Genomic DNA, 14,004 nt, shown 5'->3' on the forward strand with positions numbered 1-14,004 from the left:
GCTGCTTCTTAAGTACACATAAGCCAAACTGCCTTTCAAATTGCAGCCATCTACTTCGAGTTCAGATTTGCACAGCATGACATGAATTGGGCTGCAAATTATGCAGAAAACAGCCATCACATCCATCTGTGATGTCAGAATCCTCCAGTACAATGTGACCTGGTAGTATCTGAGGGAGGAGGAGTATATTGGGTCTGATTCTTTCCCGATGCAGTATGATGAATCTCCTCGCGGCTGCATTTGGCCCAGTGTGAAAAGGTTAAATATGATCGAGGTTATCCTGTGATATGTTCAAGAGCAGATTTCACCTCCAAGGGTGCAGGCGATTAGATTTTTTTAATGGTAGAGTAACTGGAAAAAGAAAACACACAAATACACTCATACCTAATGGTAAACTGAATTTATTTCCTCTTGGAAAACAATTCCAGTAATCTCCAGGTTCAGACCGCAGAGTAAACATTAATAACAGTAACATACAGGTTAGTTCAACTGATTCAAGAATTTGGCTGTGTGAAATCATTAAGGAAAACCTTGAACACTCAAAGCTTCAAATGTATCCAGGAAAAAAAAAATCTTTGACAGTCTACATAACAACTATTGCATATATAGTGATGCTACCTGTCACATTGCAAGGCTTACAAATATATATACGGGCCTTATCCAGCTGTGGGGTTCTGTTTTGTGAGAACATCTCTTCGTGGTTTGCAAGAATCTTCAGCAATAAAAAATAGTCTTGGATTTAACCGTTGATATACCAAAAGAGAAATTCTAGGCTTAAGTGTAAATAAAAGGAAGTCCAAACATAGTCTCATTTGTAAGTTGTTTTAATCTGTCTTCCTCGAAAATACTTTCTCTTAAGCCGTTTTGCTCACATTTTTTTTTTTTTAAATCCTGCCTGAACAGGGCCCAAGTCCACTTGTCTTTATAAGACCATTTTAGTATCAGACGACATAATACATGTGCAACACTTTATATACAAGGAGTCTATCCGGTGCTCAAAAGTTCAAACACATGAACATCCAACAGTTTGATAATACAAGTTTTATGGTACAATACAATGTTTCTGAATATTATACATTAACAATGAAAGTTTCGTGCAAAGAGTAAAACATGTTCCCTTTTTGTGCCACAAAAGTAATTCTCCTTGAGAGACAGAACTTGCACTAACTGCTGTGTTGGGTCATCGTATGATTCTGTAAAGAAAAAGAAAAAGGGAAGAAAACACTTAAGCGATCTTATTGTCATCAGACCAAGTAGCCATACATGCTGGTGGATTGAGAATGACGTGAACTGTGTTTCTGCACGCTGCTGGATAGGTGCTTGCCGGGGCCCTGACCCCTCGCTGCCCCCAGTGAGTACCATGGCGGGGAGAGGCAGGGCCAGCGGCCTGTGGGAGGTGAGATGGTTGGCCCATGCCTTTCCTCTTCTCTGCCTCTGCCAGGCCTTCCCAGAAGACCCTCCCACCTGCCGTCCCTTCTTACCAAAACAAGACCTGCTTTTCAAAGACCAGGATAGCACTGTTTTCACAGTTTTATTTATCTGTGCATTATTTCCATTACAGATGCTTTTGTTCTCATTGCTCTCAGGTGGGAACGTCTTGACAGCAGAGGCTCTATGTGTCCCTGAATATGGCCTGTACAGGCAAGGGCTGCCTGGCCAACAACACACAGAGGGGGCAGGAAGCTTCCCCAGCTCCTCTCCTGGGGGGTGGGCTTGGGGCTGTCACAACATGGCTCAGGAGCACATCATAACAGCTGCACCCACCCCCAACCCCCGCGGAAGCAGCCTTTGCTGTACTTTGGTTGTCTCCTCTCCATCCACACGGTGCGTTCCCTTTCTGAGTGAACAACCTCCTCCTCCACTGGGGGATAGCCCCAGACCAGGGACATTCATTCGGAGCATAAGTCTGCAGAGGGCCTGATTTCCACCTTTCCTCCTCTGCACTGTCCCTGAGCCGTGATGTCCCATCTCTGAGCTTACACACCCTCCCGACGCATCTCTTCTGCTCAGAACCTTGACGTCTAGCTCGAGATACAACCAGTTCCATGCTCCTCTCATCTAAAACCAATTTCTCCCTCCTCTGCTCTCCTCCTGCATTTGCAGCGCTCATAGAGTACATATCTGAGGTCTTGTCTTTGGTTATTTGTAGGCCTGGCTCTCTCCCTATGTCAGAAATTCTGGTATTCATTCATTCATTCCTTCACAAACATCTGTTGAACACTTGTATCACCACCTGGCGCAGCCCACAGCACTGCAGTCATCGTAAAGACGCGGCCAAGTGAATGACTAGCTAGCCAAGGGCTACTGAAGGGAATGGGATGGTCCCTGCCTTCGTGCCTTCCAAGTGCTCACAGTCTAAAGAAGAAAGTCGCACGGGCACAAGATGGCAGAGCAATATGGAAGAACTGTATCGGAAATGAACACAGAAATGCCATGATCACACCTAATATTGCTTAGCCTTTGGAGTAACGTGTGTAACGTGACATTTGAGTTGATGCTGGAAACATGAAAGGACATTGGGGATATACGGAGGGCACTCTGGGCCACCAGGCTCCCATAACTGAAGGCAATGAAGCGAGAATACACAAGGTATGTTCGTGGACCTGTAACTCGTTCAGATTGGATGGAGTCTCCTACAGTGTCCTGAACCAAGAGTACTGATGAGAAGGGAAGTTGGACGGTAGCTTGGGGCCTGGTTACGGAGAGCCTTCTGCACCTTGCTAAGGAGTTCAGGCTGGGTCGTGGAGGTGAACAGGTGCTATGGAAGTTTTTAAAGCAGAGTTTTTAAGCCTTACAGATCTTTGCTATCTCTTCATCCTCCATGATTAGCAAATTGCCTGCTCAGTGAATACTACTGAATGACCAGACGCTTGCCCGGTGGGGGCCCAGAGCACCAGGCTTCCCCTTCTCCATTTCAAACTTAGTGCATTTTTGAAGCCTGGCAACCAGTAAGATGAGGAACCTTATTTCACTCTCCCTTATTGAAAGCATACCTATTGTTATTAATGCAGTGGAAGATAAGCCTGGATCTTTTTTCCTACTTAGTAGCACTAGCCTAACAGTGCATACAGGAACAGATGATTTTTATGCCAAGCCTTTTTTTCTTTGTATTGATTCTAAATACTTCTGAAAATTATTTTTCACCAATAGGTAGACAGAAAGAGTAATCAAAATACCGAGGAGACTAAAAAACTTTCCTATTTCCTTAAAAATGAACACAGTGATGATCAGAGTTTATAAACAATACAAGAGTTCATATGTTCAAAATACCCTATCTGAGCCTTTTGTTGTCTCAAAGGGTCAAGTCTGATCGGGTTTTTCGTTTATGACAAAAGTTACCTAAATGATAGGACACCGATGGGCAATGGATTTTTTTAAACCAAAGTTAAACAAACAAATTTAATAACATTAGTTTTAAATGTTTAAGTGCTTACAAGAGACATTCCATATTTGATAGGATTCTGGAGGTTAATAAAGGAAGATATATTGCAACCGCTCCAGTGTTTTGGTACGCGCCTCTATTCAGATACTGCAAGACGAAAACCTAACATGAATTGGCTGTAACAGTTGGCAATAGTTGTGTCTCAGATGCTTTCATCCTAAACCAAAGCCATAGAAGCCTCTTCAGAGGTGCAGAGAAATGAACAAATACATGTGAATTACTTATTACAACAGACTGAAGTTGCTACTATAAAGGATTTATGCTTTTCATATGACCAGAGAAGAAGATAGATCATTTGAGAGAAAGACAAGATTACGGCTTGGGAAATTCAAGCTTACACAAAAATAAAGAGCCCTAATACAAATAATGTGTAACTGGGAAATCTGGCACGGGACACGGTAAAGGCAGCAAGTTCTCTTGGTGTAGAGATGCCTGCATATGATTGACATTAGTTATTGTCATTTTTTTCCTTCCTTTTTTTTTTTTTTTTGGCTCCCGCTCAACTGAGGGTGAAGTTAAGACAGGTTCCCGGAGTCCCGTGTCCACCCCTAGTAGTGCCTGTCAGGATGGGAAGCGGGAATTCTGGTAGGCAGTCTTGGGTAAGGCATATTTGCACTGAAAGCAAAAGAAACCCAGTCCTCAAAGGCTTTCCCGCACCACCTTCAAGGAACGCTGGGCCGTGTCTGTCCCCTCACCCCTGCGCTTTATTCTGAGTCACTGAAGATAGAAATGGCTCAATTTCATTTTCTTTTTTTTTTTAATTTTTTTTAACGTTTATTTATTTTTGAGACAGAGAGAGACAGAGCATGAATGGGGGAGGGTCAGAGAGAGGGAGACACAGAATCTGAAACAGGCTCCAGGCTCTGAGCAGTCAGCTCAGAGCCCGACGCGGGGCTCGAACTCATGGACCGCGAGATCGTGACCTGAGCTGAAGTCGGACGCTTAACCGACTGAGCCACCCAGGCGCCCCCCAATTTTCATTTTCTGAAGGAAGGAATGGGTGTCTGAACTGCATAGGTTGGGCTGACTTTAAGGACTGGAGGAAAAAGGTTCAGAGTGTGAGTCTCCAGACTTCACTGAAGATCCTGTGTTAAGAGAAATAAGAAGTTGCTTCATGGGAGCCTTCTTTTTATTTATTTATTAACAAGTGTTTTTTAACTTTATTTATTTATCTTGAGAGAGACAGAGACAGTGTGAGTGGGGGAGGGGCAGAGAGAGAGGGAGAGGGACAGAATGCCCAGCAGGCTCCACGCTGAGCGTGATGCAGGGCTTGAACCCACAGAACAGTGAGATAGATCATGACCTGAGCCGTTATCAAGAGTTGGATCCTCAACTGCCTGAGCCACCCAGGCGCCCCAAATTTTTTTTAAGATCATTGACACGGTTTCTTTAGAAAGGGAGAACCAGGAACAAGTGGGAAAAATGAACAGTGGGCAAGAGAGGCACTAAGCAGGAAGAGACGGTGGGCCACGGGCCCGGCTCCCCCTTGCTCTGGCTCCGTCCAGGTCACTGGTCCCGAGTCGCCGCGGTACAACCGTGGATGCCCAGCAAGGAGGCTGTCAGCAAGCAGCCTTCTTCCACCTGAGAGTTTCGTGCTCTTTGGGTCCAGAGGAAACACTACACTCGAACAAAGCAGTGGGTCGTATCACTGTTTTACACAGCAATTCACGGTCCCCAAAGTACTTTAATGCAATGACAGTTTATGGGGAAAAAGATCTGTTCCGATGAAGGGAAAGCGTTTTACATAATCGAGGAGAACACCAGCGCAAAGCGACGGGGGCGTGTGAGGGGGTGACGACAGAAAAGGAAGTAGGAAGAGAAGAAAACTTCTGAAATCCCACCGAGAGCTATATTCTACTCTGCAAAAAGCCATCTCTTGGAGACCCCATGTCTAAGTAACTGAAAATTGCAAACCATTAATCCCAGTTATGAACAGTTGTTTTACACGAGGGGGGTTTGTGTTAAGGAAAAAAAAACCCAAAAAACAAAAACAAAAACCAAATCCACAGCACACCTTAAAGCTTAAAAGAAGATCCATCTAGGTATGATACCTTAATAGCCAGGTTTCAAAAACCCACTCTCCTTACGGTAAAGGGCCCCATTTGGGAGGAGTGTGGTTTTTCCCCCCTATAAATGTGAAATTAAACTTGGAAAGCTAAAAACCAGACAAGGACCTTCAAAATTCCCTACTAGCACCATGCATGCATCTCTTTTAAAATATGAGATGCCTTTCATTTTACAAGACTGGAATTCTCATCTTGGGCTTTGGCACGCTAACAAATGATTAATTCAGCCTCCTCCTTTCTGAGAGCTGACCACATTTACTGGTCAAACGGCTTAATCCTATTTAAAATGCAATCCAAGCAAAATATTTTTAAATAAAAAATAAAACCCCGTGATCTCCTGAAACTGTTCACCTTGGCCAAGTTATCCCATTTTCCTGCGATCTTGAGGTGAATCTGAATATTCGCACCAACAACAAGGATGAAGTTAAGCTTTGGAGGAAAGCCCAGGGGGAATCTACCTTCCCAGGGAGGAGAGTCTGAGTGCCCACCCCCAAAAGTTGTGGCCACAGATTGCCCTCACTTGTCCAAAATTTTGGCAGAGGTCACGTCTCGTCTGGCTCTGTAACTCTCTTGTTGCCATCAGTAAAATGTTAAGTAGTGATGGTAATAAAAATAAAAACTGCGTTTGAATGGAAGTTTTGTGAGATCTGTTGATTCAAATATGTTAATCATTTTTACCATGACTTGCCTATTTATAGCCCTTTGTCTCAAACAAATTCTGACAAGCTTCTAAAAGTAAGAAAAAGAGCCAGCATGCTACTTTAAAAAGGAAAGAAAAAAAAAAATAGAAATAACAAGCTTTCCACTAATTCACCATGCCATCAGGATCCTGAATTTAAACGGCAGTTGTATTCAATTTAAATGAGATGTTTTCCAACCAGATGAAATAGGAGGCAATTGTGGCTCTGTAACAATGCAAGGCGGGAAGAAATAAAAGAAATATAAAGATTAAGTGCGGCTGTTTCTTTCAACAGATGGTGACAGCACCATGGCGGCGTGTTGTTTTTTCTTTAGTTGAAGAATGCAAACATCCGTAATCAATCATCACTGATTAACTAATTATATTAGCCTTCCTTTTATCACTAGGGTTGGACCTTTATCTGTAAACACTATGGATAATCTGTATGCTCGTGTTTTTCCAGAGGCATATTTCAGCACACATACAGTTACGGGCTGCACACAGAATTCTACATTACCGTCCACCTTTAAGCCCTACTGCTTTTTTTATTTTTTATTTTATTTTTTTTAAACAAAAGCAATTGGTTTCCAACAGGCTGGATAATAAGTCTTTTGACCTGCATTCTTCTTTGACCCATTAAGGTCACCCCTGTGCTCGGGCATATAGCTGACTTAGGAAATGCCTGCAAGTCCTACATTTCATCTTCTGCCCACTCAAAATAAAGCTTTCTTTAAATGTGTCTGTACGGGTCCCTGAAGGCCAAAGAGGCATCCCTGTAGTGGGCAATGGAGGGACAGAAGCTTCTGCCTTTATTAATGAATGCAGACCATTATGAGTCTGGCTGGCTCCTTCCCTGTTCCCAGAAGCATATACTGTACGTGACTTAAAATGCTAGAATATTGACACAAAGCGAGCCGGGCACCCCTAAGGAAAATTACTCCTTGGATATAATGTAGGCTCGTAACAGCTATTAGAGTACAAAATAAAACCCTCCGGGATCAAACTGACATATACCGCATTCCACCTAGTCCTCAAACATTAGAAGAATTTCTTTGTGAAGGCATTCTCAAGGACAGCATTAAACTGACTTTTGTAGCAATCTGCAACAGCTTTTTGGCTCAGAGCTTTTAGTACTAAATCTCTGGTTTGAATCAATACAAGTACTATATCTTCTACATTAATCAATACATTTGGTTCAATACATGTTCTATTAAATTATACTTTCTAATCAAGATTTTTACATTTCCACCCTCTCTCTTTTTCACCCCCAACTTCTTTTGCTAGCGAAATAGTTTTAAAAGTGTAGGCACCTCATGACGACGGGATACTGGGGTTTATTCCCCCCCACACGCTAGAGAAAAACTATGGCAAAGGGCAGCCTTTAAACGCCTTAATAAGGTTAATGGGATGTGAATGTAATAAATGAACATTTTCGAAGTCCAAACAACTACAGAAGTACTCAGAGTTTTAAATTAATTAAAACTGAAACTGCTACAGTGCTAGAAGTACCATTAGTAATGTTCTAAAAATTACACGGAAGACCCAAATCATCCAGAAGTACCAATTAGACCCCATTTTGCCACCCCAGAGTTTCCACTCTCCACAATCCATGTAATTCCTGGCTGGAGAAATTTTGGGTAATTGTGTTTCGCGAACCTTACCCGGGAACCCGCAGGAACATACACATGGGTATGTGCAATTTTGTAAGATATGTTATATTTTAATGAATAGTCCTTAAAAGATAAATAATATTTCCCAAAGTGTTTTGGGACTCTGAAAACATAAATAGCCATTTTCATAGCCAGGAAAGCTGACTCATAATTTTTACTTTGGTAGAATTTACTAAAATGGGGTCCTACTCTTTTGTTTTGACACAGCAATGGCATTTCAGAAACTGTCATATGCTTTTGCCCCTCTCTTTAATGCCATGAATGTTGCATCTATGATCATGTTTGCACTGACAGAATTTCCCTTTGTATTTTTTCACATGGTAATACCATCGCCATGAACTTACAGAGACACGGGTGCATTTTCTTTTGACATTTAACAGTTCACATGGGCTTGGCTTGACATCTCAAAGCATTTTCTGGATGACACCAAGTCATATTAAAGCAAAATGTGAAAGGGTGTCATCAGAAGTGACCAGAAAAATACAAGATCTTAACGATAGAAAAGGACCATTAGGTTATTTAGTCGGTCCCCTTGCTAGAACAGAATTGTTTTATAAAGTTCGTACTCCAGGCTAATTTTAAGTGGTTCTGGCAATGACGTTTCCATCACATCTCCCATAAGAAATGATTTCACATTCTAGTAAATTTCACTGAATTACATTTTTATTGTTGTTGCTCTTTGAACATTCATGCTAAATAAGCCTAGAAAAGGATGGTCTGAGATAACCTTGAAGCATGCGGACATTGGCATGTTCATGAGTTTATGTTTAGAAGTCTTGGCCATATATTTGCAGCATTAAGCTCTTCTCTCTCATCCAAAGGAAACCAAAAGACAATCCAAGAAGCCATTTCTTAGTCATTACACAAAATGTGTCACTCAATTGCTTTGTTCTAGAGAGAAGCCTACAAATTAAATAGATTCTAGAAGGCCAGTGGGACTTGCCTTTCAACAGTCAACCCCAACACTATTGACATGTTGGGCTGGACAATTCCTTGCTTGGCGGGGGGTGGGGTGGGGGTTGTCCTCTGCACTGTGGGATGTTCAGCAGCATCTCTGGCCTCTATCAAAAACATGCCTGTTGTCGCAACCATAACTGTCTCTAGACATTGCCACGTATTCCCTGGTGGGGAAAACAATCACCCCCAATTGACGATCACTGTTTTACAGTGTTTTGAAAACACAATGAGTTTGCTGTGCCATGCTTGAGCATGCTGCTTAGCCTTCAGGCCAAGAGGTATCTCCTCCGCTAAATCTAAAAACAAACAAAAAGGATAGCAAAAGGGACACATACACTGCGTGGGGCTATATCACATACCATCTTCAAATATAGTCAATGGGGGCGAGTGGGCGATTGTTGAGAACTTTTGGAAAGGATACGTAATATCCTTTGAGATATATCATAAATGGCATTGCTTGTATGAAGAATCGAGTGTCTCCAAAAATGTCCACTCATTCAGCAATGTGACATCCATGTACCATCAGTGAACAAAGGTAGTACATTTTCGTGGCAATTAATCAATGCCGTTTTAGGAATATTTGCAATCTAACAAAGGATCGATATTAAACTTAGAATTCATATATAAGGTATGAATAGTTGGACTATCTACTTTGAACAAACAGAAGAGCCGTTCATCCTTAATTTGCTGATCTAGATTTAATAGCAGGCATCAATTATATGTGTAAGTAATGAATACGTCAGAGAACCAAAGAAATGATTTCAGAGCTGGGAGGGTCCTAGCAGCACCTGTTCTGATATCTCATTTTATAGATAAAGAAATTAAGACCCAGAGAGTATAAGCCAGCTTCCAAGGTCTTCTAGCTACTCCGGTGGCTCAGCTGGCTTTGGGTGTGAAGCAGTTGCTGAGTGGCACTGGTTGATGTGTTCTAATCTCTGGGCGGGGCCGGCAGCAGAGATGACGGACACCCACCCTCACGGCACTCGCCAGCTACAGCGAGGACGGGATGCTACGGGCCACAGAGAAAGGACACCTCACCTCTTGTGAGAGACAGTCGACTTAGTTCTCAGAGGAGTCACACTTGCCTGGTGCTGGAGTGATGAGGAGAAGGTTAGAAGGGAATGACGGGCACCAGAGGGAGAGTAAGTGTGAATCAGGCTGAGAATCGGGGGAGAGGGTGTAGACCATTCAGGACAGGAAGTCATCTGTAGGGCAGGAGATTGTTCAGGCTGGGCAGAGACGTGGGGAGCCCCTTCAGAAAGAGCCTCTTTTCGTTACAGGCGCTCTTTCTCACAACATCAAACCAAGTTGGGAAAGCCTATGGTGGTTAACACTGTCCCAAGAATACCCACCTACTTACCTTAGCCTTGGTCTAGGATGAGTCTTCTGAAGCCTAAGCAAGGACTAATTTTCGAAATAATGCCATGTCCAAATTGCTAATGTAGAACAATTTTCTAGAATTTGGACAGTTAAACATCAGAGAAATAAAACAAGCCACTCTGGCCCACCAGTTTCAAAAGGGCAGTACTGCTCATGGGTCACACATGGGAAACGCTAACATCGTCATAATTTCATTTTTCATTGAAATCTTAGAAACGATAGTAAAATTTCAGTTGCTAGCTGACCCTTATCCGTTTCACCTACCTGCCAGGCTTACATTTTCCCATTTTGGAACTGGCAATAGCACACAGTATCTACTATGTTAACTGGAAGCCTAGACTAAAAAGAGCACAGCAGCCGCTGGGAAATACATTACAAGTATAAGGTTTATTTTTTAAACAGAACAGTGAGTTGAACTACTTGTTTACATGCAAGGAGCCAAAAGAAAATTTAAATCAAACTATACAAAGCCAGCAAAAGTGAAAGTGAGGCTGAAGCCAAAAGATGCTGCTCGGATTCTACAAGTGCAGGATCCCAGCGTATTATGGGACAGAAGGCTTTGATAGGCAATACAGTCTAATAAGATATTCAGGGATTAAGTCAGTGCTTCACGGACAGATGTGTCCATGTGCCAGTTGTTGCTAAGCTTTAATTTTTCCCCCTGCAATGTTTAATTTATCACACTGGCGCTTTCTAAACTAGAACATCTGTAAACAAGGTTAAGAATGACCTCCTTCCAATTTTACATCGGTGAACAGTGCCCTTCTCCGTGCTCTAATTTTAGATACCTTAAAGATAAATAAATCTGCGGGAGGAAGAAAAAAAAAAGAAGGCTTGTCTGACACTGTAATGTGTTCATCTTGGGCGAATACAAATTTCCTTTCCGCCCGGCTCTTGATGAACACAACTGACTCTTGCTGCCCAACCCATATTCAGGCACCCCCTTCCCAGTCAAACGCAATTAAACAAACTTCTGCTAAATATTTAACAGCCTCGTGTAGTAATTAGCAGCAAATAATGGGAGCTTAAATTGATAATTGCTCAGAACTGTGCTCTTGCCAACACGACAAGTTTCCCGCTCCTCCCTTTTCTCTTAGATTTTGAATCCCGGAAGGTTTTGTTTTTAAAGGACTTAGTGAGATTACCCTCGGTCACGTTACTTGGCCCAAGACCTTGCAGTCAACTTGGGCGAGTTTTGCCATCAGCTGCAAGATTCTACCCGCATCACTTATTTCATTTGTGTTTTTGAAATCCATTGAAATTTAAAGTTACATACCTGAAAGCTGCTGGAACAGGGCATTGATTTAAAAACTGACTGGCAGGCTTAGGATTTAAACTCTGGTCCACTAGATTCAAAAGGTCATCTGATTAGAATGAGAGACGCACAAGGCTTGTAATTTATATTCAAAGGGTAACCTTTGTAGGGAGAAGGAGGGAGCAAGGAAGGACTCTTTCTGCTTTTCCGCTTGATACGGACAAGGATTCCCTTCAACCAAATTCCAACAATTATGAAAAATAGTTTATTGAACTTGGGCAAAAAGCAAAAGAAATGCCACTTCCTTGCAGTGTATTACTTCTTTTATTAAAAACACTGCCACACTCCCTAGGAGGTGAAGTCGTATTAAGAGTAAGTCAAACGCGTTATAAATCATTAAGAGTAACAGCAAAAAGTCTTTCCTCATCACAAGCAACCAGATGCTTGTCTACTAGAGCATTTGCTTTAGTACATAAAACGGATAAAACTATAAAAGGACAACATTTGACTTGCATCATTTACACGATTAAACTGCCTAAGTGTAAGCATGCATGTGCACATCCACGCCAGAGCTGGATGTTGGAGTGAGCATGTGCCGTGGGGGGGGGGGGGGGATGTTACATCCGTGCATGGGTTCTACAAGGTAAAATCCCTGGTGTTTGCCTCTGATCTTTCTGTCCCTCATCGCTCATATATTCCTCCATGGAGAATGCAATTAGAAGGAGCCCAAAGTAGCCTAGCTTTAAATTCTTTTTTTTTTTTTTTAAGTTTACTTATTTATTTTGAGAGAGAGCACATGCACACGAGCAGGGGAAGGGCAGAGAGAGAGAAGGAGAGAGAGAATCTCAAGCAGGCTCCACATCGTCAGCACAGAGCCTGATGTGGGGCTCGAATTCATGAACCACGAGATCATGACCTGAGCTGAAATCAAGAGTCAGACACTTAACTGACTGAGCCACCCAGGCGCCCCTGCCCTTGTTTTAAATTCTAAGAAAGTCTTTTTAACATGCGAGTATTTCACAAATTCAAGTCTATTTGGGTGTCCCTCACTTTAAAGTAAAACAAAAACAACCCAAAAACTCTGGTTTGGAGAGAGGAGAAATAATGTCACACTCGAGGTGGGTGCTTGTTTTCTTGCTTGCTCTTTCCTCTCCTTTTTCCTCTGTGTGTTTTTGTGTACTGTAGAAAGTTTCCAGTCCCCTTTCTCTAATAAACCTCCCGCCTCCTCATTCCCTGAAATCACCTGTTTATTAGCCAGTTCACACAGGCAGGCACGAAGAGAGGAAATTGGGAATGCTTAAGTGTATCTCTTATCCTTCACTGAGCCTCGTCAGGTCTTCAGGTTTATTCATATTTTCTCCTGTCCATCATCTACTCTTGTCTCGGGATCTTTCGGGCCTTACAATGGCGGAGCTATCCCCGGCTTTCCAACCGGCCAAGAAGAGCTTCTGTTTCCTTCAGAAACCCCCACATTAAACTCCCATTCTCCTCCCACGTCCTGGGCACCTTTTCTGGAACTGCTTCCAGGTCTCTGCGGGACAGTTTCCTCCCCTCTCAGGGTACACAGAGCTTCTAGATGGACAGCCTCTTGTTCCCCCCGCACAAAGATGTGCTGTAACTATGGTGAGAGCAATCTATAACCCTCCCGTCCTTATATAATTTGCTACTCCAAGTTAATTTTAATTCATTACAATAAAGCAATATAATTAAAAAAATAACTCTTTAAAGTGAAGTATTTAACATGATCCTGGAAGAAAGACAGCTCTAACAGAGGGCCAGGCGGCAGGCGCGGTGCACACTCATGCAAATTCAAAGGTGAGCTGTAAACCAGTACATGCAGCAACACTGCTATGCATAAAGGGCCTGGCAACGGGAGGCCTCATTCTAATCAGTCCTCAAAGGAACCTGCCATACAGAAGTGGCACTTATTCTAATTTAAAGCCCTCATGCTTTGCTTCAGTGTTGCAAAATTTATAAAAGAATAACTTCATTAAACCGCCTGGCACTTCAAACACAAATGCAAACCAGCCACAACACAGAAGGAGCTGGACAAGAGGAAGAGAAATATTCCCAGAGAGTTGTTAACTCGGATATTAAAATGAAGTCTGTGTTTGGGCGCTTCTCTCGCTGATGACCGGGTTTGACGCGCAACTTTCCTTCACCAAGGATTGCTGCCACACGGCTCTTTACTTCTGTCATGAGGCCTGTTACTCCTCTGAGTCTGCCTAATAACACTGGAAATCATTCAAAGCGGTTCGGCAAGCCACATCACATGCAGAAATACGTCTGGCAGTACATAAATGAGCGCTATTCAATGTCCCTTTCCTGGTCTGCAGAGAGGAGACTGATTCTGAATACACACTATTATAGTTTCCATTCGCCAGGGTATATATTTCAGACTCTCCTAAGTTGTTGAAAAACTAATGTAAAAAAAAATCCCCCCCCCCCCCCCCCGCCAACCTTCGTATTCAAGAAAGAAAGCAGTAATAAGGGCTAAGTAGAAACAATCTGCCCAACCCATGCCCAGCACTGGAGAAAAGTTATTGTCACATCCT

The 14,004-nt window shown here is 42.6% G+C and overlaps 1 protein-coding gene across 1 annotated transcript in view; it reads right to left on the reverse strand.

The window, feature by feature from the left end:
* Positions 1–366: 366 nt before the first annotated feature.
* ZNF521 (zinc finger protein 521) overlaps positions 367–14,004 on the reverse strand; it is a 278,549-nt gene continuing 264,911 nt past the window's right edge. The window contains exon 8 of the mRNA XM_042962128.1: positions 367–1,193. Coding sequence (XP_042818062.1) covers positions 1,164–1,193 — 30 coding nt within the window. The 3' untranslated portion in view covers positions 367–1,163. The remainder of the gene's footprint in view (positions 1,194–14,004) is intronic.

The sequence above is a fragment of the Panthera tigris genome, chromosome D3 (genome assembly GCF_018350195.1).
Source record: "Panthera tigris isolate Pti1 chromosome D3, P.tigris_Pti1_mat1.1, whole genome shotgun sequence".
Classification (NCBI taxonomy): domain Eukaryota; kingdom Metazoa; phylum Chordata; class Mammalia; order Carnivora; family Felidae; genus Panthera; species Panthera tigris.